Source organism: Puma concolor, chromosome A3 (genome assembly GCF_028749965.1).
Source record: "Puma concolor isolate L17-30 chromosome A3, mPumCon1.1.hap2, whole genome shotgun sequence".
Classification (NCBI taxonomy): Eukaryota; Metazoa; Chordata; class Mammalia; order Carnivora; family Felidae; genus Puma; species Puma concolor.
The window spans coordinates 90,989,296-91,012,295 of record NC_141669.1 but is presented as its reverse complement, the minus strand read 5'-3'; the positions used below and the strand labels follow the sequence as shown (position 1 = coordinate 91,012,295).

Here is a 23,000-nt window from a genome sequence, read left to right as displayed (position 1 = left end):
ATGCAGAAAAAGCATTTGACAAAATTCAGCATTCTTTCTTAATAAAAACCCTCGAGAAAGTCGGGATAGAAGGAACATACTTAAAGATCATAAAAGCCATTTATGAAAAGCCCACAGCTAATATCATCCTCATTGGGGAAAAACTGAGAGCTTTCTCCCTGAGATCAGGAACACGACAGGGATGCCCACTCTCACCGCTGTTGTTTAACATAGTGTTGGAAGTTCTAGAATCAGCAATCAGACAACAAAAGGAAATCAAAGGCATCAAAATTGGCAAAGATGAAGTCAAGCTTTCACTTTTTGCAGATGACATGATATTATACGTGGAAAACCCGATAGATTCCACTAAAACTCTGCTAGAACTGATACAGGAATTCAGCAAAGTGGCAGGATACAAAATCAATGTACAGAAGTCAGTTGCATTCTTATACACTAACAATGAAGCAACAGAAAGACAAATAAAGAAACTGATCCCATTCACAACTGCACCAAGTATCATAACATACTTAGGAATAAACCTAACCAAAGATGTAAAAGATCTGTATGCTGAAAACTATAGAAAGCTTATGAAGGAAATTCAAGAAGATATAAAGAAATGGAAAAACATTCCGTGCTCATGGATTGGAAGAATAAATATTGTCAAAATGTCAATACTACCCAAAGCTATCTACACATTCAATGCAATCCCAATCAAAATTGCACCAGCATTCTTCTCGAAACTAGAACAAGCAATCCTAAAATTTGCATGGAACCACAAAAGGCCCCGAATAGCCAAAGTAATTTTGAAGAAGAAGACCAAAGCAGGAGGCATCACAATCCCAGACATTAGCCTCTACTACAAAGCTGTAATCATCAAGACAGCATGGTATTGGCACAAAAAAGACACATAGACCAAAGGAATAGAATAGAAACCCCAGAACTAGACCCACAAAGGTATGGCCAACTAATCTTTGACAAAGCAGGAAAGAACATCCAATGGAAAAAAGACAGTCTCTTTAACAAATGGTGCTGGGAGAACTGGACAGCAACATGCCGAAGGATGAAACTAGACCACTTTCTTACACCATTCACAAAGACAAACTCAAAATGAATAAAGGACCTGAATGTGAGACAGGAAACCATCAAAACTCTAGAGGAGAAAGCAGGAAAAGACCTCTCTGACCTCAGCCTCAGCAATTTCTTACTTGACACATTCCCAAAGGCAAGGGAATTAAAAGCAAAAATGAACTATTGGGACCTCGTGAAGATGAAAAGATTCTGCACTGCAAAGGAAACAATCAACAAAACTAAAAGGCAAGCAACAGAATGGGAAAAGATATTTGCGAATGACATATAGGACAAAGGGCTAGTATCCAAAATCTATAAAGAGCTCAACAAACTCCACACCCGAAAAAGAAATAATCCAGTGAAAAAATGGGCAGAAAACATGAATAGTCACTTCTTTAAAGAAGACATCCAGATGGCCAACAAGCACATGAAAAGATGCTCAACGTTGCTCCTCATCAGGGAAATACAAATCAAAACCACACTCAGATATCACCTCATGCCAGTCAGAGTGGCTAAAATAAACAAAAGAGACAATAGATGCTGGAGAGGATGTAGAGAAACGGGAACCCTCTTGCACTGTTGGTGGGAATGCAAACTGGTGCAGCCACTCTGGAAAACAGTGTGGAGGTTCCTCAAAAAATTAACAACAGACTTTTTATGACCCAGCAGTAGTACTGCTAGGAATTTACCCAAGGGGTACAGGAGTACTGATGCATAGGGGCACTTGTACCCCAGTGTTTATAGCAGCACTCTCAACAATAGCTAAATTATGGAAAGAGCCTAAATGTCCATCAACTGATGAATGGATAAAGAAATTGTGGTTTATATACACAGTGGAATACTACGTGGCAATGAGAAAGAATGAAATCTGGCCTTTTGTAGCAACATGGATGGAACTGGAGAGTGTTATGCTAAGTGAAATAAGTCATACAGAGAAGGACAGATTCCATATCTTTTCACTCCTATGTGGATCCTGAGAAACTTAACAGAAGACCATGGGGGAGGGGAAGAAAAAAAAATGGTTAGAGAGGGAGGGAGCCAAAACATAAGAGACTCGTAAAAACTGAGATCAAACTGAGGGTTTATGGGGGGTGGGTGATGGGGTTGAGGAGGGCACCTGTTAAGTGAGCACTGGGTGTTGTATGGAAACCAATTTGACAATAAATTTCATAATAGAAAAAAAAGTGAATAAACATTAAAAAAATTAAAAAAAGAAAATGTGAGTGTTAAATTGTGGGAAATCAACCCAATGGACTAATATTCAGCAATAAAAAGAAGCGAACTACTGTACAGGCATCACTTCCCTGGATCTCCAGGGAAGTATGATGTGCAAGAAAAGTCATTCCCAAAGGTTACATTCTGTGTGATTCTTTTTAAACAACATTTTGAAATGATAGTTTTAGAAATCAAGGACTGATGAGTGATTGTAGGGGTTAGAGGCTGGAGGAAGGGAGGAGGTAGGTGTGGTTATAAAAGAACAACATGAAGGATCCTTGAGGAGTTGAAACTGTTTAGTATCTTGACTGTGATGGTGGATACATGAATCCACAGAGGCAATAAAATCATATGGAACTCAATACACACACCTCCCCCACACACAGACATACACACACCCCCCCACAGACATACACATACACACATACATGCATACACATGCACACATACACCACACATATACACATACATACACCAATACACACATACATACACAGTGACACACACACACACATACACACACACACATGCACATGAGTACACAAGTAAAACTGGGGAAATCTGAATAACACCCATGTATTGCATCAACATCAATAGATTGTTTATAATATTTGTTATAGGCTAATTCCTGTCCACCCAAAATTATATGTTGAAGTTCATACTCTCAATACCTCAGAATGTGACTTTATTTAGAGACAGGGTCTTTAAAGAGGTGATTAAGGGAAAAAGAGATGCTATGAACGCGCTCTAATCTGATATTGTCCTATTAAGAAGAGATTAGGATACCAACATGTAAGAGGGAAGACCACATGAGGACACAGGAAGAAGACAGCCATCTACAAGAGAGGCTTCAGGGGCGCCTGGGTGGCTCAGTCGGTTAAGCGTCCAACTTCAGCTCAGGTCATGATCTCGCAGTTCATGAGTTCAAGCCCCACGTCAGGCTCTGTGCTGACAGCTCAGAGCCTGGAGCCTGTTTCAGATTCTTGTCTCCCTCTCTCTCTCTGACCCTCCCCCGTTCATGCTCTGTCTCTCTCTGTCTCAAAAATAAATAAACGTTAAAAAAAATTTTACAAGAGAGGCTTCATGAAATTAACCCACCAACCCCTTGATCTTGGACCTCTAACCTTGAGAATTGTAAGGAAATATATTTCTGTTGTGTAAGCCACTCAGTCTGTGGTATTTTGTTATGGCAGCCTTAGCAGACTAATATATATATTATACCATAGTTTTGTAAAATGTTACCAGTGGAAGATTCAAAACCTTTGGGATGCAGCAAAAGCAGTCATAAAAGGGAAGTTTATAGGAATACAGGTCTATCTCAAGAAGCAAGAAAAATCTCAAATAAACAACCTACCCTTATACCTAAAGGAGTGAGAAAAAGAAAAACAAAAAAACCCCAAAACCAGTAGAAGGAAGGAAATAATAAAGATTAGAACAGATACAAATTATATAGAAACTAAAAACCAAAACAAAACAAAAAGCAGAACTGATCAATGAAACCAGGAGGTAGTTCTTTGAAAAGTTAATAAAATTAATAATCCCCCAGCCAGACTAATCAAAAAATAAAAGAGAAAGGACCCAAATATATAAAATCACAAATGGGAGAGGAGAAATAACCAACACCACAGAAATACAAACTATGAAAAATTATATGCCAACAAACTGGACAACCTGGAAGAAATGGATAAATTCCTAGAAACATATAGCCTACTAAAACTGAAAAAAGAAAAAAATTAAACAGACCGATAACCAGCAAGGAAATTGAATCAGTAATCAAAAATATCCCAACAAAACTCTAGGATCAGATGGCTTCACAGGCAAATTCTACCAAATTTTTTTTTTAATTTATTTCTTTATTTTGAGAGAGAGGGAGAGGGAGAGGGAAAAGAAGAGGGAGAGGGAGAGAGAGAGGGAGAGAGAGAGAGAGAAAGTGAGCACATGAGCAGGGGAGAGGCAGAGAGAGAGGGCGACAGAGAGAATCCCAAACAGGTTCTGCTGTCAGTGCAGAGCCTGATATGGAGCTTGAACTCAGGAACTGCAACGTCATGACCTGAGCCTAAACCAAGAGTCAGACACTTAACCCACTGGCCACCCAGGTGCCCCAATTCTACCAAACATTTAAAGAACAGTTAATACCTATTCTTATCAAACTATTCAAAAAACTAGAAAAGGGAGGAAAACTGCCAAATTCATTCTATCATTACCCTGATACCAAAACCAAAGACTCCACTAAAAAAGAGAACTACAGGCCTGTTTCTCTGATGAACATGATTGTAAAAATTCTCAATAAAATACTAGCAAAACAAATCCAACAATACATTAAAAGAATAATTCACCATGATCAAGTGGGATTTATTCCTGGGTTGCAGGCCTGGTTCAATATTTGCAAATCAATCAATGTGGCACATTGCATTAATAAAAGAAAAGGTAAAAACCATATGATCATTTCAATAGATGAGGAAAAAGCATTTGATAAAGTACAACACCCATTCATGATAAAAACTCTCAACACAGTAGGTTTAGAGGAAACATACCTCAACATGATAAAGGTCATATATGCAAAATCCAGAGCTAGAATCATCCTCAATGGCATTTGAAAACTGAGAACTTTTCCTCTCTGATCAGGAACAAGACAGGAATGTCCACTCTCACCACTTTTATTCAAGATGGTACTAGAAGTCCTAGCCATAAAAATCAGACAACAAAAAGAAATAAAAAGCGTCCAAACTGGCAAGGAAGAGGTGAAACTTTCACCATCTGCAGATGATACAATACTATATAGAGAAAACCCAAAAGACTCCACAAAAAAACTGCTAGAACTGATAAAAGAATTCAGTAAAGTTGCAGGATGCAAAATCAATGCACAGAAATCTGCTGTATTTTAGACATAATGAAGGAGCAGAAAGAGAAATTAAGGAATCAGTCCCATTTATTATTACACAAAGACAATAAGATACCTAGGAATAAACCTAACCAAAGAGCTGAAAGACTATAAAACACTGATGAAAGAAACTGAAAATGACACAAAAACGTGGAAAGACTTCCATGTGCATGGGTAAGGACAAATACTGCTAAAATATATATCTATGCTACCAGATATATCTATATATATTTATAGTATATATAGTATATATCTATACTACCAAAAGCAATCTACACATTTAATAGAATCCCTTTCCAAATACCAACAGTATTTTTCACAGAACTAGAACAAGAAACCCTACAATTTGTATGGAACCACAAAAGGCACCAGATAGCCAAAGCAATCCTGAAAAAGAAAAGCAAAGCTGGAGACATCACAATTCTGGACTTCAAGCTATATTACAAAGCTGTAGTAATCAAAACAGTATGGAACTGTCACAAAAATAGACACAATCATCAATAGAATATAATAGAAAACCCAGAAATGAACCCACAACTGTATGGTCATTTAATCTTTGACAACGCAGGAAAGAATATCCATTGGGAAAGAGACAGTCTCTTCAACAAATGGTGCTAGGAAAACTGGACAGAGACATGCAGAAGAATGAAATTGGACTACTTTCTTTCACCATGCACCAAATTATACTTAAAATGGATTAAAGACCTAAATGTGAGACCTGAAACCAGAAAGATCCTAGAAGAGAGCATAGGCAGTAATGTCTCTGAGATCAGCCATAGCAACTTCTTTCTACATATGCCTCCTGAGGCAAGGGACACAAAAGCAAAAATAAACTATCGGGACTTCATCAAAATAAAAAGCTTCTATAGAATGAAGGAAACAATCAACAAAACTAAAAGGCAGCCTATGGAATGGGAGAAGATATTTGCAAATGACATATCTGATAAAAGGTTAGTATCCAAAATATATAAAGAACTTATCAAACTCAACAGCCAAAAAACAATCCAATTTAAAAATGGGAAGAACACATGAATAGACATTTTTCCAAAGAAGACATTCAGATGGTCAACAGACACAGGAAAAGATGATTAACATCACTCATTACCAGAGAAATACAAATCAAAGCTACAATGATATATCACCTCACACCTGTCAGAATGGCTAAAATCAACAATACAAGAAACAACAGGCACTGGCGAGGATGTGGAGAAAGGGGAACACTCTTGTACTGTTGGTGGGAATGCAAACTGGTGCAGCCACTCTGGAAAACAGCATGGAGGTTCCTCAAAAACTTAGAAATAGAACTCCCCTGTAATCCAGCAGCCATGCTACTAGGTATTTATCCACAGAATACTAATTCAACAGTATATATACTAAAAATACTATTTCAATGGCATATATACACTCCAATGTTTATGGGAGCATTATCTACAATAGCCACATTATGGAAATAGCTCAAGTGTCCACTGACTGATGAGTGGATAAAAAAGATGTGGAGTGTATGTTTGTAAGTATACACACACACACACACGCACACATGCGCACGCACACACACGCGCACACACACACACACACACACACACACACACACACACACACTGGAATATTATTCAGCCATAAAAAAGAATAAAATCTTTCCATTTGCAATGACACAATGGAGCTAGAGAGTATAATGCTAAGTGAAATAAATCACAGAAAGACAAATACCATATAGTTTCACTCGTATGTGGAATTTAAGAAACAAACCAAAGGAGGGGCACCTGGGTGGCTCAGTTGGTTAATTGTCCGACTTTGGCTCAGGTCATGATTTCACAGTTTGTGGGTTCAAGCCCCGTGTTGGGCTCCAGCCCATAGCCTGGAGCCTGCTTTGGATTCTGTATCTCCCTCTCTCTCTGACCCTTCCCTGCTCGCACTCTCTCTCAAAAATAAGTAAAATGTTTAAAAAAATTTTAAGTAACAAAACAAAGGAGCATAGAGAAAAAAAGAGAGAAGCAAACTAAGAAACAGACTCTTAACTATAGAGAACTGATGGTTACCAGAATGGAGGTGGGTGGGGGGATGGGTGAAATAAGTGATGGGGACTAATGAGTGCCCTTATCATGATGAGCACTAGGTGTTGTATGTAAGTGATGAATCACTATATTGTACACCTGAAACTAATATTACACTGTATGTTAACTAAGTGAAATTTAAATAAATGTTACCGTTGGGGGAAACTGGTCAAAGTGTTTAAAGGATTTCTCTATATTTCTTATAACTACATGAGTCTATAATCATTAATAACAATACCAATTTAAAAAAGAATAAAGAAAAACAAGAATGACACATCCCAGCTTGTGTGCTTCCTCCTTAATAATCTACCCAAAAACCACTAAAGGAGACCAAATATGAAAGCATCCGTGTAAGAGGGCAGAGAGAGGACTAGTGTGGGGTCAGTGCTGAAACAAAACGGGAAGGGCATTTATGCATGGGATAAAGGAGACTAATCAACAGTAAGTACATCTTCTGAGGATAGAAACCAGGATTCTCACTGTTGGAGATATGAGTTACAAATATAGAAAGGGAGAAACTAGGATTATCCCTAAGATGTTAGGTGGGAACTGCATATATGGGTTTGAATTCATGATTTTCAATAGAGAGACAGATATAAATAAATATTCATGAAACTACATGCACATTCATTGATGAAACTCTAAGTACATACACACTCCATAACTATCCACTAACTATGCCTGGAAGTAGTGACACCCCAGGAGCAGTGGGCACTCCTGGTGCCCAGGTCTTGGTCTCCAAACACTATTCTACACTAACAGTCACCAGAAGCTCCTTGGGGGAGTAGCTGATTATAGGGCTCAGGCAGGGGAAGTATTAGATGAACTTGGAATATCTGGGGGTACCAGAAAGTAAAGAAGTGCTCAAAAAATGATCAGGGTTCATCTGGAGGACCAGAAACCACTGAGAAGGGGCTCTCATTGGCCAAATCTGAGACAATTTGAGCACGAAAATAAATACTGATAGTAATGTATTATAACCCATTGAGAAAAAGCAGGAACCTAGGATAGTAATAGGATAATGTAATGAATAAATAAGTGAAAAGAAAGCTCTTCCTCACACATTTGAAATACCAATAAACATAAAAGGAATGGTGGAATTAGTTACCAACTGGCCATCATCACAGCAAGAAATAAAGGATGCTAAAATAAAGGGTAAGAATTCGATGGGGAATGGGGTATTTACATAATATTAAAGTATCTACCATACAATACTCACCATAACAAAGGGAAAAGTAACCTTACTGTGGAGAAGCCTGGCCAACACCACCTAACCAGGAATCAAAGCCAACATCACTAGTAATGGGACAAATTATGGGACAAAGAGACCTAATCTAATCACAAGAAAACATCAGACAAACCAAACAGAGTTACTTCCTACAAAATAACTGTTTATAATCTTCAAAAGCACCCTGGTCCTAAAAACCAAGAACCAACTGAAGGAGCCACCTCTCACCTCTGAAGGTGAGAGGACAGCTGGCAAAGCTCAATGGGGTGGAGGCTCAGACAGCACTTTTGCATCCACGTTCATATCCTTTGAGTCAGGGAAGGGACGGATGGCTTGGCAAATCACTCTCAGATCTTTCAGAAAAAAGTTCTGTCTTTCCTTTCTGTAAGTTTGAAATGATCTCAAAATAATGAAAAAAGGAGAGTGGTGTTAAGCGTCATGCAGGAGTCAATACCTGACCTGTTTGTTGAGTTCCTCCATTTCAGAGCAGGCCTTTTCCTTGTCTCTCTTTAAAATCTCGATTTCCTTCCTATTGGAGAAGCAAAATTAACAATGTCACTGACCAGCCAGTTTCTTTTTCCCATCATTGGGTTCGCAGCCACAAAACAGACACTCACACCTGCTCTGTCACTGTTCTACACTACTGCCGCTGCCCATCCAGTCGGGACCCCAACCCTCGGAACCAGAGGAACACTGCCAATACCGTAAGAACAAACACCCTCCATGACATTCTTCAGCCACACATAGTAATATCTCTTTAGAAAACATGTGACGAGTCACACTAAGCAGCATAAATAGGACCAAAACAAAACAGCCTTATATCTGCTGGGGTCTGTTGGGAAATAGGCCCTGGCAGCAGATTAGAGAAACAACAGTTTCTAGAGGGGAAAAAAACTTTTAGGGGCGCCTGGGTGGCGCAGTCGGTTAAGCGTCCGACTTCAGCCAGGTCACGATCTCGCAGTCCGTGAGTTCAAGCCCCGCGTCAGGCTCTGGGCTGATGGCTCAGAGCCTGGAGCCTGTTTCCAATGCTGTGTCTCCCTCTCTCTCTGCCCCTCCCCCGTTCATGCTCTGTCTCTCTCTGTCCCAAAAAAAAAATAAATAAATAAACGTTGAAAAAAAAAAAAAAACTTTTAGATTTCTGAAATGCTGTAACATAATACCAACCAGTTGTTGACCATCTGCTCTGGGGATGCCATATTTTAATCATGTTGAACTTCAGAGATGAAAAAAAAAAAAGTCAAACAAACTGTCCTTGGATAAGACTACAGTAGTGAAAGCAGAAAGCCACAGATGGGTACTCTGTGCTTTCTCCCCTCCACAAACACAGTCTCTCCTGCCTCAGTTTCTGCTCCCCTTCCCCACCTCTACCCCTTATTCTAACCCACTGAAATCCAAAAACCATGGAGAAGCCCAACTAAAATCATTATCAAAACATGAAAAAACAGATTCCAAAATGGCCCCAGAAGCATCTCTTATTGCTAAAGAAATACTCACTGTCCCCCACCCCCACCCTGAGGCGTGATATGGAGCAGCTCCATGGGATGGAAAGTGCTTATACAGACTTCAGAGAGAAGTGGCCCAAGCTGGAGCTGTCCACCGCGGTGCTGACTGTGCCGCAGTGTGCACATGTTCTACCTCATACTTAGAAGCCCAGGAATGAACGTGGCTGCCAACATCTGGAAAGGGATCTGAGCCCTCCCACGCCTATCAGGGCTGGTCAGAGGTCAGCATGGCTCGCCTTTGTGGTTTTCTGGAACTCAGCGTTGGTGTGTTAACACTTCCCACTTTCCACAGCAGTACCTTCTAAGCCCATTGCACAAAAAGCAAAGCATGTTGCAGACTGGAGTCCAGTTATAATGACTGAGCCAGGGCCCTTACCTCTGTGCATCATTTGTCTTTTCTGCAGCTTCAAGCTCTTGCTGAATCCTTCCCAGCTCATTTTTCAACAATGTATTTTCTTCAGAAAGCCTATCCAACTCGATTCTGCATGAAAAATTGAAAAAAAGAAGCTGGGGACTCCAGGAGCTGGCCACACGCAGTCCACATGAGTCTGGTCTTGCAGCTGGAAGTCATGGTGATCTTGCATCATCCCTGGATGATGGCACAGGGCACACTGTTATTTTTTCTATGCACAGCTAACATGCTATGGTTTGCATCTCCTAAGCAATAAGCTACAGAAAATAAAGCTTTCTTACCTTTTAAAACAGTCACACAATCAACAACTCACTAATGTATTCAGCACCTTGGTTCTGTTTATGTTTATAGGGAATCTGTTACTGCATCTTACAACCACTAACTGCAATAGGAGTATGCTCACAGTTGGTATGAATGCACAACGCTGGCTGTGTGTCCTCAGGTTACGGCAAAGGATATTCATCTCCCACCAAGGAACTCTGACATAGAGCTCAGGAACATAAGGAATCAGAAGACCAAAACACATTTTCCTTTTTAGTGAGAGCTCCCCTCATTGTACACTCTGAGGTCAACACTAGGGAGGAGAAACTGGAAAGATGTCCACATTAGTGGGCATCATACCTGACACAAGGTAGAGGCCTCAATGGAAAGAAGCAAGCATGAACAGTTACCACATGAACCATGTCTGCCTGGAGCCACTTTTGCTCTCTTATAACTTAGAGGTCTCCACTAATGTAACACTAGTGACGTATGATAGATGAGCAATTTACCAGTAAAGATCATGAAAGAGACAGCTTAAAACCCATATTTGCTGGACAAGAAATTTATTCTTCAGGGGCGCCTGGGTGGCTCAGTCGGTTGAGCGTCTGGTTTTAACTCAGGTCATGATCTCGCAGTTTGTGGGTCCTAACCCCAAACTGGGCTCTGTGCTGACAGCTCAGAGCCTGGAGTCTGCTTCGGATTGTGCGTCTCCCTCTTTCTCTATTCCTACCCCACTTGTTCTCTCTCTCTCTCTCTCAAAACATAAATAAACATTTAAAAAAAAAGAAAGAAATTTATTCTTAGTAGATACTGGTCTGGTTGACATTTATTTCCCCCGTTGGTCCTTATCTGGCATTAGCTTCTAATTGTTTTAAGCGAAAAATACTCAAAGCCATGTGATCTTGTCATGTTCATTTTATGTAATATGCTTATAATACCAAGCATAAATGTCTTCTTAATAAACATAAATATGACTTCATTTTATCTCATGAGAAACTAAAGGGAAAAATAAGGAAAGGTTAATTATTGGAATTTTTAAAGCAGTAAAAGGTTTTAAGCAGGGGAGTGAAACAAATGAGGTCTGTGTTTGGAAAGTACCATTCTGACTCCAGAATGGGAAAAAAATTGATTCAGTGCAGATGGGGGGGAGGGGCGGGCGGAAGGGGGGCAGTTCCCACTTAAAGCTTCCTGGACCTCAGATAAGCTGATGGTGTCCTATCCTATCCACCTCACCACACCAAGCAATTAGAGAAGTGTGAGGCTGATCATATAATGGGTGATTGTCCTCACAGATGGTAATGGAAACCTCCAAGGGCCCTCTAACAAAATAAAAACCTGGAAGCTGAAACCCCAGCTTTGAGTATTAAGCAACACAAAGATAGAGTTACCCTGAGGCCAATGCCTATGTCAGCACTGCCATCAGCAGCATGGACTCCTGCATTAAGCCAGTGCCCTAAAAGGAGGTTAAAGTGGCCCTGGATTGGGAGGCTTTCAATTCTCAGCAAATGCAATACCTACCCTTTCTGCAGAAAGCACCCTACTATGGCTCCTGAGATTCCCAGTGATTAACATCATGTAAACATTAGCTTACAAAGATCACCACAACATACATGGAAAAAAGCTGCCTCTGAGAGGCAGCAGAAGCAAAATAACAGAATTAGATCCCATAGGAACCTCAGATATTGGAATTACCAGACACAAACTAGAGATAAATATTATAAAATGTTTATGCAAATAAAAGATGGAAATAAAAAAATAAATAAGCAACAAAAACCTATCAAAAATGATCAGACCAAACAGGACAAAATAGGATTTTTGGAAATGAAAAAAAAAAAAGGCAATCTCAAACTAAAACCTCATTGAATGGGTTAAACGGCAGATTTAGATAGAGCTGAAGGAAGAATTACTGATCTGGAACACAGAAATGGGGAAAAAAAACACCCAGAATGAGACAAGTGAGAAAAGAAGATATGGAAGGGAAGAAATGGAGGGAAAGTGAAAAGCTCTAACATCATACATCTAATTGTAGAGCAAGAGGAAAATCCATGTTTTAAAAATAATGGCTGGAAGGGGCGCCTAGATGCCTCAGTTGGTTGTGTCTGACTCTTGATCTCAGCTCAGGTCTTGATCTCAGGATAAGTTCAAACCCCACAATGAGCTCCATGCTGGATGTGAAGTCTACTTAAAGAATAATAAACTGAGGGTTGACGGGGGGGTGGGTGGGGGTGGGTGAGGAGTATTGAGGAGGGCACCTGTTGGGATGAGTACTTGGTGTTGTATGGAAACCAATTTGACAATACATTTCATATTAAAAAAAAGAATAAATAAATAATGGCTGGAAGTTTTTCATAAGACACAAATTCAATGGGCACAATGCTTTTCTAAATACAGTAGGTAGAAAGAAAACCACACCTATGCCCTATCACCTGACAATTCCATTCTTAGGTACACTCCAACATAAATGTTCCAAAAGACATGGACAAGAACTTTCTTAGCAGTACTATTTGTGATGACCAAAACCTAAACTAAACACTACTCAAATTGTCTATCAACAAGTGAATGAGTAAATTGTTGTATATTCACATAACACTCCACAGCAATGAACCATATGAATGAGCTACAGCTATAAATCTTGAATCTTCCAGATGGGCCCAATGTAATCACAGGGTCCTTAAACGTGGAGGGAAGGGGCAGGATAGTGGGTATCAGAATGATGTGATGTAAGGCAGACCTGACCAGTCATCACTGTCTTTAGAGATGGAAGGGGGCCAAAAACAAGGAATGCAAACAGCCCACAGAAGCTAGAAAAGGCAAGAAGAGCAATTATCTTCTATAACTACAGGAAGGCAACCCTGCCAACATTTTTTTTTTTTATTAAATTTTTTTTTTCAACGTTTATTTATTTTTGGGACAGAGAGAGACAGAGCATGAACGGGGGAGGGGCAGAGAGAGAGGGAGACACAGAATCGGAAACAGGCTCCAGGCTCTGAGCCATCAGCCCAGAGCCTGACACGGGGCTCGAACTCACGGACCGCGAGATCGTGACCTGGCTGAAGTCGGACGCTTAACCGACTGCGCCACCCAGGCGCCCCTACCCTGCCAACATCTTAATTTTGGTCCAGTCATACCCATTTCCTTCTAAGCTCCAAAACTATAAAATAATAAATTGTGTTGTTTTAAGCCACTAACTTTGTGGTAATTTGTTACAGCAGCCATAGAAAATTAATACACATATACAGCAATAACTAAACAGAGTAGACTACTTAATGTCAACAGTGGAATCTTGAAGATACTGAATATGTTCAAAGGGCAGAGAACAGCCCTTAAATCTAGAATTTGTGTTCCTAGGAACACTATCTTTCAAAAAGAGGGAAATTTTGAGACATTTTCAGATAAACAGAAACTGAGGGAATTTACTCCAACAGAGTTTCACTAAGGGAACTTCTAAAGACTACACATTAGAAAGAAAAAGATCCTATAAAGAAGGCACGAGATATAAGAAGGAATCTAACCAAGGGGAAAATCAGGCATCCAAATGGAGGAATTCTGCAAAACACCTGGTATTGATTTTTCAAAAACATCAATGTCCAAATTCCTAGAAACACACAATATGCCAAAACTGACTCATGAAGAAATAAAAAATCTAATTGGACCTATGACTAGTTAGGAGATTGAGTTAGTTAATCAAACGACTTGTAACAAAGAAATGCCCAGGAGCTACCAGGATTCCCTGGTGAGTTCTACCACACATTTAAAGAAGAAAATGCTAATACTTCTCAAACTCTTCCAAAATTTGAGGAGGAGGGGACACTTCCTAACTCATTCCACAAGGCCAGCATTACTATGATATCAAAGCCAGATAAAGACAGTACAGGAAAACTAGAGACCAATATCCTTTACCAATATTGATGCTAAAATCCTCATAAAATACTAGCAATAATTATTGTTTAATAGGTACAGAGTTTCTGTTTGGAATGATGAAAAAGTTTTGGAAGTAGTCAGTGGTGATGACTGCACATTGTGTATACATGATGCCACCAAATTATATACTTAAAAGCAATTAAAATGGTTGATTTTACATTAGGTATATTTTACCATGATAAAAAAAAGTCAACATCCACTGACAAAAAAATTAATAAAAAAAGATGGATACACTCTTAGATTAAAGGATATGGGGCACCTGGGTGGCTCAGTCAGTTGAGCAACCAATTCTTGATTTCGGCTCAGGTCATGATCTCACAGTTCATGGGATCAAGCCCCATGCTCGAGCATGCATGCTCGCGCGCTCTCTCTCTCTCTCTCTCAATAAGTAAACTTTTTAAAAAAGGATATTAAAGAGATATGATTAACTAAATGCATGGCCTGATCCTTGATTAGATATAGGTTGAGTGAACAATCTAGAAAGAACATACCAAAACAACTGGTGAAATCTGGATGTAGAGTGCAAATTAAAAATAGCAGCATATTCATGCTAAATTTCCCATATGTGATAATGATCCTGTGGATATGCAGGAGAATGTCCTTGTTCTTACAGAACAACATGTTGAAACATTTAGCAGTAAAGAGTCATAATGTCTGCAATTATCTCCAATGATTCAGAAAATATTTTAAAAGGGTATGTGTAGATTTGTGTGTGTGTAGAGCAAAATAGCAATAGGAGAGGTGACTGTGGATAAATTTAACCCTGTGGATATTCAGGTTACTCCTGCTATTCTCTAAAATACTGGCAGAAATTCTTTCACAATCCAAATCTGGTTGTGTATCTCTCTGCACTTTGCTTTCTTTTATGATAAAGGCCCAAATCTTCACCATGGTCTTCAAGATCCTGTAAGTCTGAGTTCTGCCCAATCTGTGAGCCTACAACTGCTGTGGGTTTGGAAGGTGGTCGCACGTGTTTACTTACAAGTGGCCACAAGGCCAATACACAGGGAGTTGTGGCCAAGGGTCTCCTAGCTAGTGTTGGGGCCAGACCTCCCCTCACAGAGCAGGAGCTGGGACTGGGGACCCAGCATTAGGGTTGGAGGGATGCCAATGAGCTCAGCAAGCACCTGCATGTTGCCGAGCCTGGTAGATTCCTTCAAGGCTGGTTTTGTGTGAACCGGCCTCTCAAGGGTTTCAGAGACAGGTGTTCCTCTCTCCTTCCAGGATTCTTCCCCTAAAAATGCAGCCCCTTGGTTTCCCCTTCCTCTGTGGGATCCTTCCTCAATTCTCCACCCACCACACTCTGCGAAAGACACCACAGGCTCCTCATGTGTAACTGAATCCTGCCCTCCCCACTTCTTGGTCAGTGGCATCTCTGGGGAGTCCTCTGATTGCTCTGTGACCCATTTCCAACACCTTGTGTATATCCCATCCTCCTATAACTGATCAACTTGGCCTCCACACCCCTGCGAGTCAACTTCCTACACCTCTGATGCCATCACTCTGGTCCCCAGCCACTGTCACCTCTTGCCTGGACAGCTGTAATATCCACCTCCCCCTGCCCTCTGCCGGCCTCCGCATTGCCTTTATACCCACCCCACAGTCCCTGCAATATGCTCTTCTCAGTCTTCCTGGCTACCTGAGAGCACCTTTCCACAGCTGCCTGGCTCAGAGTCCCAGCAGCCTGCCCCCTGAAAACCCTTCCCCTGCCCACGAGAGCTGGCTCCCATCTACATTCCCCCCTCTGCACAGTTATCTTCTCGTTCCCCAAAGCCTTCTAACCTGGGCCAAGCATGCTTCTGCCCCAGCGCCTCCCCTGCCTTCCCAGACCTGACCCCCCACCTCCCAGAAAACTATCAGCTTGAATTTTGGTTGGTCATTTCTATACATTCACCTAGGCTTTCAGCATATGTGCACATGTCCCTGGAAAATGTACATGGTTTCAGCAGCATGGCCTCTAAGTTTCCTCATCCTTGAAACATGGTAACACATTTCTTCCTGACACTTGGACATGCAGGAAGCATGGTGCCTCCCTCATGGGCTGAAAGCTGTAAACATCTGTTCTGCTCTTTGCTGCAATCCCTAGCTGCACTGCCACACAGAAGATGCCCCATAAACACTGTCAAAAGACCCTGCTGAGACTACAGCTGTGACTATAGTTATAGGGTCAACAGGTGGGGAGTGCAGACCAGGAAAAGCAGAGAGAGGACAAGGGCAGCCTTCTGACTCAGGCCAGTGAGCAGCAGACCACTTGGCACTGGGCTGGGGAATCTGGACAGCACAGGTGTGGGCACACGCACCTGTCCATGGGGAGGTGTCCGAGAGGAATGGCACAGTGAGATTCAAGGCTCTTGGCTGCTTCTGTGCCCAAGGCCCTGGGTGTGCCTGGAGCCTACCATGGACAGAACAGGCCCCCACAGTGTGTCCATAGGGCCGGAGACCAGCCCCTGTGGGGGGCTTGCTATGGAGAAGTTGGGATAGTAAGTGCATGTTCTACACTCATTTTGTGCTCTGTGGCCCACTGGAGACATGGCACCATGGCAACTTGATGGATAAGGAAATTTAGAAGTCAGGCCACCACAAACAAGGTGCTACATGGCTCAGAGACACCCACCTAAGAGGCTGCACATCAAGCAATGTCTATAAACTGATAAACAGCCCCTTCAGGACAGCTATCTCTGAGAGGAGAGAGGAGGCTTAGCAATGGTGCCTAGGGACTTATAGCTATGCTCATAATTTTTTGTCAGCTGGGTGGTGCACTGACATTTATTCTGTTTGGTTTAACATAAATCCCAACTCTCCTTTTTTTTTTCCAAGGAAGCTACCCCACCATAGTCACCCAGACCCAGAAGCTGGTGCCTGAGCTGGAATGCAGGTCTCACCACACACCTGTGACCACATTCCAAGACAGACCCAAGTCACCTACTTGGACAAGTGACACAATACTTGACAGAGCCTCCATTTCCACAGGAAGTGGACCCCTCACAGGTGTGCTGTGTAGAGGTTAATGGGACTAAATGACACTTCACACAGAGCACTGACCATATCACGTGGCTGTGCCTGGCATGCAAGTACCTATAACCTCTCCCAGGGCAGCCATCAGTCTCCTAAGGAGCCAGAAAAGCATCTAAGACCATGTGCTGCCGCATCTGGAAAAGCTTAGTTTCTAGAATTCTAGGCTTCTGAGAAAGAACATGTGTCAGCCTGAGTCCCCCAGGGGATCCTGGGAAGGAGGAGGGCCTGGATGCACACCTGGGTGCTCTCTGCACTTTGCCCACAGACCAACATCTCCAGGACACCATCCCACCTTGAGGCTTCCCCTGGAGAGGAATCAACTGCAGCAGCATCTTGAAACCCCCTGAGCACTCACGCCCCACCCCAGCCTCCCAGAAGGTGCCAGGGCTGCCTGGATGGCTGCTGGCCTCCTCTGTTGCTCTACTTAGAAAGCACAGGAACTTGCAGTTCAAGGACAGTGCCTGGCACATGTGCTGGTGGGGCAAAGTAGTAGGTCCTGCTCAAAGTCAGCAAGAAGAGGGCTCAGGTGACCCAGAATTGAAGTGGGGCTCTAAACACAGTCTGTCTTTGTCTTTGCGAGATCAGCAAGAACTTCCTAAGGAAGACCAGGGGACACCAGTCAGCTTAGCTGCCCAGAATGACCCAGCTCTGCCCCCGCCCACTCGTTGGTTATCTGGTGACCTGTGGGATGCCCAGAGTCAGGGATGGGCTTATGACCGCTGCACAGGCACAAGAGTTACATAACCCCCATCAGCAGCTGTCATGAAACCCATGTGGGGGGGGGGGGGCAGTGGTAAAGGTTAGAAGGTGTAGCTAGGCATTCTAAGAATGTTTAGAAACCAAACCTGTTGTTCTCTCTTGCATCTGCTTCTTTCTCAAGAGCCCAAACGACATACTCCAGCTGTAGCAGTTTGGTTTTCATGCCATCCTTCTCTTGCTCCAGAGCCATGTTGGCCTCTTCCTCCCGCAGGACCTCAAGCTGTTCCTGCCTGGCTCCCTGGGGGTCAGCAAGGTTCAGGTGGGAGAACGAGGTGCCCTCCTTGGCCTTGTCACTGCTGTGCTGCAGCCCTTGCTCCAGGGTGCTGTTCCCACACCAGGCCTGTTCCTCCAAGGCCTGCCCTTGGCTCCCCATGGGGGCCAGCCCCCCACTCAGGTTCCCAGCTCGCTCAAGAATGGCTGGCTGCCTCTCAGTCTCTCCTCTGCCTGATGTTGGGGGCTGAGCTGGTGAGGCATCTCCCTCTGTTTTCCAGAGCAGCTCCTGGGCTTCAGGCTGATTCAGACCAGATGGGCCAATGGCAGGAGGTACCAGCTCCTCTAGGACTGCTTTCTTGTCCACCCCACGTTGATGCACCTGTAACCACCTCCCTGGGGGGGCAGAAGCTACCTCCTCAGGGTCAAGTACACCCTGACAATCCTCTCTGAGGCCAAGGTTCTCCAAGGACCCTCTGCAGGCCAAGGCAGGGTCTAGGGCTGGGCTCTGCCTGGGGTCCATATGGCACAAGTACTGGCCTGGCACATCCCTGTGCCTGGCTTGCCCATGGCCATGCCCAGCACCAGGTTCCTGCCACACCAGTGACTGCTCCCTCCTGCCTGCACAGAGGGGCATGGGGCCACCCATACCTTCTTGGTCATCACCTGCCACTGCTGGCCCATCCTTCAAGCAGGCCTGCAGCATGTCTTCTTCCTGCATAAGCTTTCCCATTTGCTTCCTACAGGCAAGCTCCAGTCTTTCCTTCTCCAGGGCAGAGGACCTGCGCGGTTGCATCTGCTCCTCACCTGTCAGCTCCTGAAGCTTTAGCTGCTGCCTTCCACAGAGTGGGAGGATCTCCTTCCCTTTGCCCTCCCTCCACTCCTTCTCCAGATCATGCTGCTCTATCACCTCATGGACTTGCAGCAGGCGTTTCTGCTCTTCCTTCTCCTGCTGAGGCTGCAGCGCTAAGTCCTTACAGTGGGCAGTCTGCTGTAAGGCTTCCATCCTTGAGAGCTTGTGGTTCAACTCAACTTCTGCCTCTTTCCTACAGAAACAGAGCACATCACAGGCACTGTGGGTGTAGCTCCAGGCCCAGCCCTTCCCCCCAGGGTTGGAAAGGCCTCCTCAAAGGCTCTTCTTGTCCTGACTGCAAACCTCCTCTTTGCCTGACCTGTTCTGTCCCTTCATCTCCCATGCACCCCAGAGCTCCATCCATGCCCTGGGACCCTCCTTAGAGGGTCTGTTGGAGGATCTCTTCAGTGGGGTTGGGTTCTACATATAGAAGCTGACATGAAGCCACTCACACAGATGACTTTTAGTGTAAGTTGATTATAATTAAATAGGATAAAATTCAGTACCTGAGTCATGCAGGCCACATGTCCAGGACTCAGTAACCACATGTGGCTCATAGCTGCCATCATGGACAGAGCAGACACAGGATGTGTCCCCTATCACAGGAAGTTCTAAGGATAGAACTTTAGTGGTCTAAAGCTTTAGTGAGCCGTGTGAATCTTGCCCACAGTCAAAACTACCCTTGAAGATTTGGTAAGTTGCTGGAACCAGGACAGCCCCAGGAGAATGGGGTCCCAGCTGAGGTGGGGGCACTAAGGGCGTGTTCTCTGCTCCTGGCCAGTGCTGGCCTGAGGACAGGACATATGGTTGTATGTGGCTCCAGCTCCAGCCTGACGAGGGGACATGAGCAAGAAGGTCCTCCAGATGGACAGCGCAGGATGGTGGGAGGGGCTACCCTGCACCGACCCCCCCCTGTTGCTGGTGGGGTCTAGAAGGACTTGGGTCAAGACCCTTATCACACAGCTCTGGGGCTTAAGAGAAAATAACTTAAAGCTCAGAAGAAGTACATGGCTTAAAAATGACCTTTATGGTCCTCTAGGAGAGGGACAGTTCCTGTCAGGCTTTAAGGGCCTGGGGCCCCTCCACTGTGTCATCTGGAGTGCAAAGAGGAGGGAACACCCACAGACTTGGAGGGCAGTCTGGTCTTTCACAGCACATCTCATGTATTTGAGCTATCCCCAATCATCAAGCCAAAGAAGGGGAAAGTGTACCCCACCCAGACTGGAGGGCACGTTTCCATATACAGGTGGCAAACATCCTGCAATCAGGGGGTGACTGATGCCATGTGTACTCAGCTCCACCACTGGAACTCCACTGAGCCCTACACAGCCTCTCCATGAGGAGCGGAAGTACGGTGGGCCCCTCCACTGTGAGTAGTCAGATCAGCCCTGGGTCAACGTATGGGCGTGGTCATCCCCGCCTGAGCTGGGCGGGTCCAAGACTCCCCACAAGTCAGAGAGGGGCTGACTAACCAGCACCATGGCTGAAATAACTAGTCATTCACTCTATTAAGTCAGACCCATATGGACATATGGGTATTTTTCACATAACTATGATACCGTTGGATACAAAATGCCATATTCGTTTTCCAAATAAAACTTTCCTCCTCTTTGCTCATATATTTTGACCTTTTCAAGAACCTCACTAACCCAAATTACTCGTCTTTCCCATGGTTTTAGGGCTTTTATAACTTTTATCCATCTCCTCATGTGTTATATAATACAACATCCTGGAAAATTAGAATGAGATATTAAATGAAGAACATTTAAGAACCTTTGCTATCAGCGAGTCTAAGGCAGAATTCTACAAGGAATTTTAACTCTTCTACTCTAGTTAACACATTTTTAATGCAAAGGAACAATCCTTATGATCCTATTCTTTCAATGCTCACCCACCTGCCCTGAGAAAAAGCACCCCGTTAGCAGGCACTGTGATTCTGAGCAGTTTGCCTAATGCAATTTCAAATTTGGGTTCTTGGCAAGAAACCCTAGATGTGAGATCCTGAAAGGACACGGCACCCAACCTGACTCGCTGAAGCTCCTTCCGATGCCTCTGGCGCTGCTCCTGCTTCAGTGGGTCCTGTTCCTGGGCCAGCCGCTGGGCTGGGCCAGATAGCGCCTGTGCACAGCACTGTCCCAACACTGCCCTCTCCGTCAAGGGGCTGTGGGAAGCCTGCTGGAGCTGGTCCTGCAGGCCTCGGATGAGCTCCTGAGACTTCATGAGCAGCACCTCCAGGTCGGCCCTCCTGCACTCCAACACACGGACCTCAAGCCTGAAGGTCTGCTGCATTTCCTCCCTCTCCTTTGCAAAGTCCCTTCTCATCACCTCCATTTCCCTTTCATAGGAATTTACCTGAGAAGAGAAACGTGAGCAGCAAAGATAAAGAGGTCCTGAGAATGACTTACCTTACAATGTGAAACAGAAATAACGGACTTCCAGGCACAACATCCAAAGAACTGGTGGCCGAGACCCGACAAAGTGCACAGGCTTGTGAGGGTAACAGCTATGCTAACGACAGTCAAGCCTCCCCCAGGGTGCAGTGTGGCTGTGGGCTTCTGTTGTCTTGCATAACCTTCACAAGGGCCCTAGGGGGCAGGTCCAGCAGGTGGGGAACAGAGGCTGGGACCATACCAGACCAGGTGCTTGGTCAGGCCTCCAAGGAGGGCAGAGAGTGAAACAACTGAGAGAACTGGGGAACCTTCATGAGACCAGCAGGTGACTCTGAACATCCTTGAGGCAGGAGTTTCCAGCAAATGCATCCAGGGAGCCCAGGGCACAAGCGCAAGACATGTAATCCCACCTTGCTGCTACTCTTAACTCTGACAACAAATCATGAAAACAAGTCATGGATCCTGTCCCTTAACAAAACCCACTACAATCTGCTAACGGAGCAGGAGAGAAGTTTATCTAAGAAGACAGACTCAGCCAGGGTCCTGGCCACAAGGTCACAGAGTACCCCACAAGGGGCAATCCCAGGGTTGTTTCTGCTTAGAATACAGCCAGGAGGTGTTCTTCCCCTTCAGCAGAGTGAGCAGGGAGGTCTGGCCTTGTGCAACCCTTGTGAATTCGGGTACACATAACCTCATTCCCTCCCTTAATTGGTCTTTCCTTATCTCTTGCCTACTTCCAAAGAGGGTGTGAGGCAGAATGTACATTTTATTTTAAAACGTTTCCCCATAATCTTTTGTCCCCCATAGCAGGCTTACTATGGGGCCCAGAGTCTAGGGCACACGTGTGCATGCGGAAACGTGCACTGCCAAGCGAAGCTTTCTAGCATGCAGCAGGAAGCCTCTCTGTGTTCCTGTGGCCATCCTCACTCCCCCTGACCTTGGTCTCCAGCTGGATCTTGAGGTCTTGGTAGTGTTCCTTCACCTGCTCCATCATTATCTCGGTTTCTAAACTCACTGGAATGCAATCACCCACAAATGAAGTGATGCCTGCAAACGAGAAGACATTTCCATTTATGACCTGCCAAGGATGCCATGGGTCTATTCCTAGCCTTCCAATCTGACATCTGGACAGCACTGAGTATTCAGCCCAGCCTTCCTCCACCATGCCCCCCACCAAGCACAACCTTCCATGGGCACCTTCTGCAAAAGGAACGCAGTGCTGGTGGAGACAGCTGACCCTCAAAGGTTTCCACAA

General features: G+C 43.9%; 1 protein-coding gene across 8 annotated transcripts in view; it reads right to left on the bottom strand.

The window, feature by feature from the left end:
- The window catches only part of NINL (ninein like), a 180,505-nt gene that overhangs the window by 25,074 nt on the left and 132,431 nt on the right, over positions 1-23,000 (bottom strand). For 6 of the 8 annotated variants that reach the window (XM_086701515.1, XM_086701516.1, XM_086701511.1 and 3 more), the window contains 5 exons: positions 22,683-22,792; positions 21,379-21,707; positions 18,379-19,548; positions 10,301-10,405; positions 8,882-8,951 (listed from right to left, as the gene is read on the bottom strand). In XM_086701515.1, the coding sequence (XP_086557641.1) occupies positions 8,882-8,951; positions 10,301-10,405; positions 18,379-19,548; positions 21,379-21,707; positions 22,683-22,792 (1,784 nt within the window). Of the gene's footprint in view, positions 1-8,876; positions 8,952-9,596; positions 9,636-10,300; positions 10,406-18,378; positions 19,549-21,378; positions 21,708-22,682; positions 22,793-23,000 lie in introns of those variants that run through there. The other 2 variants (XR_015249325.1, XM_086701517.1) reach the window with 2 other exon arrangements.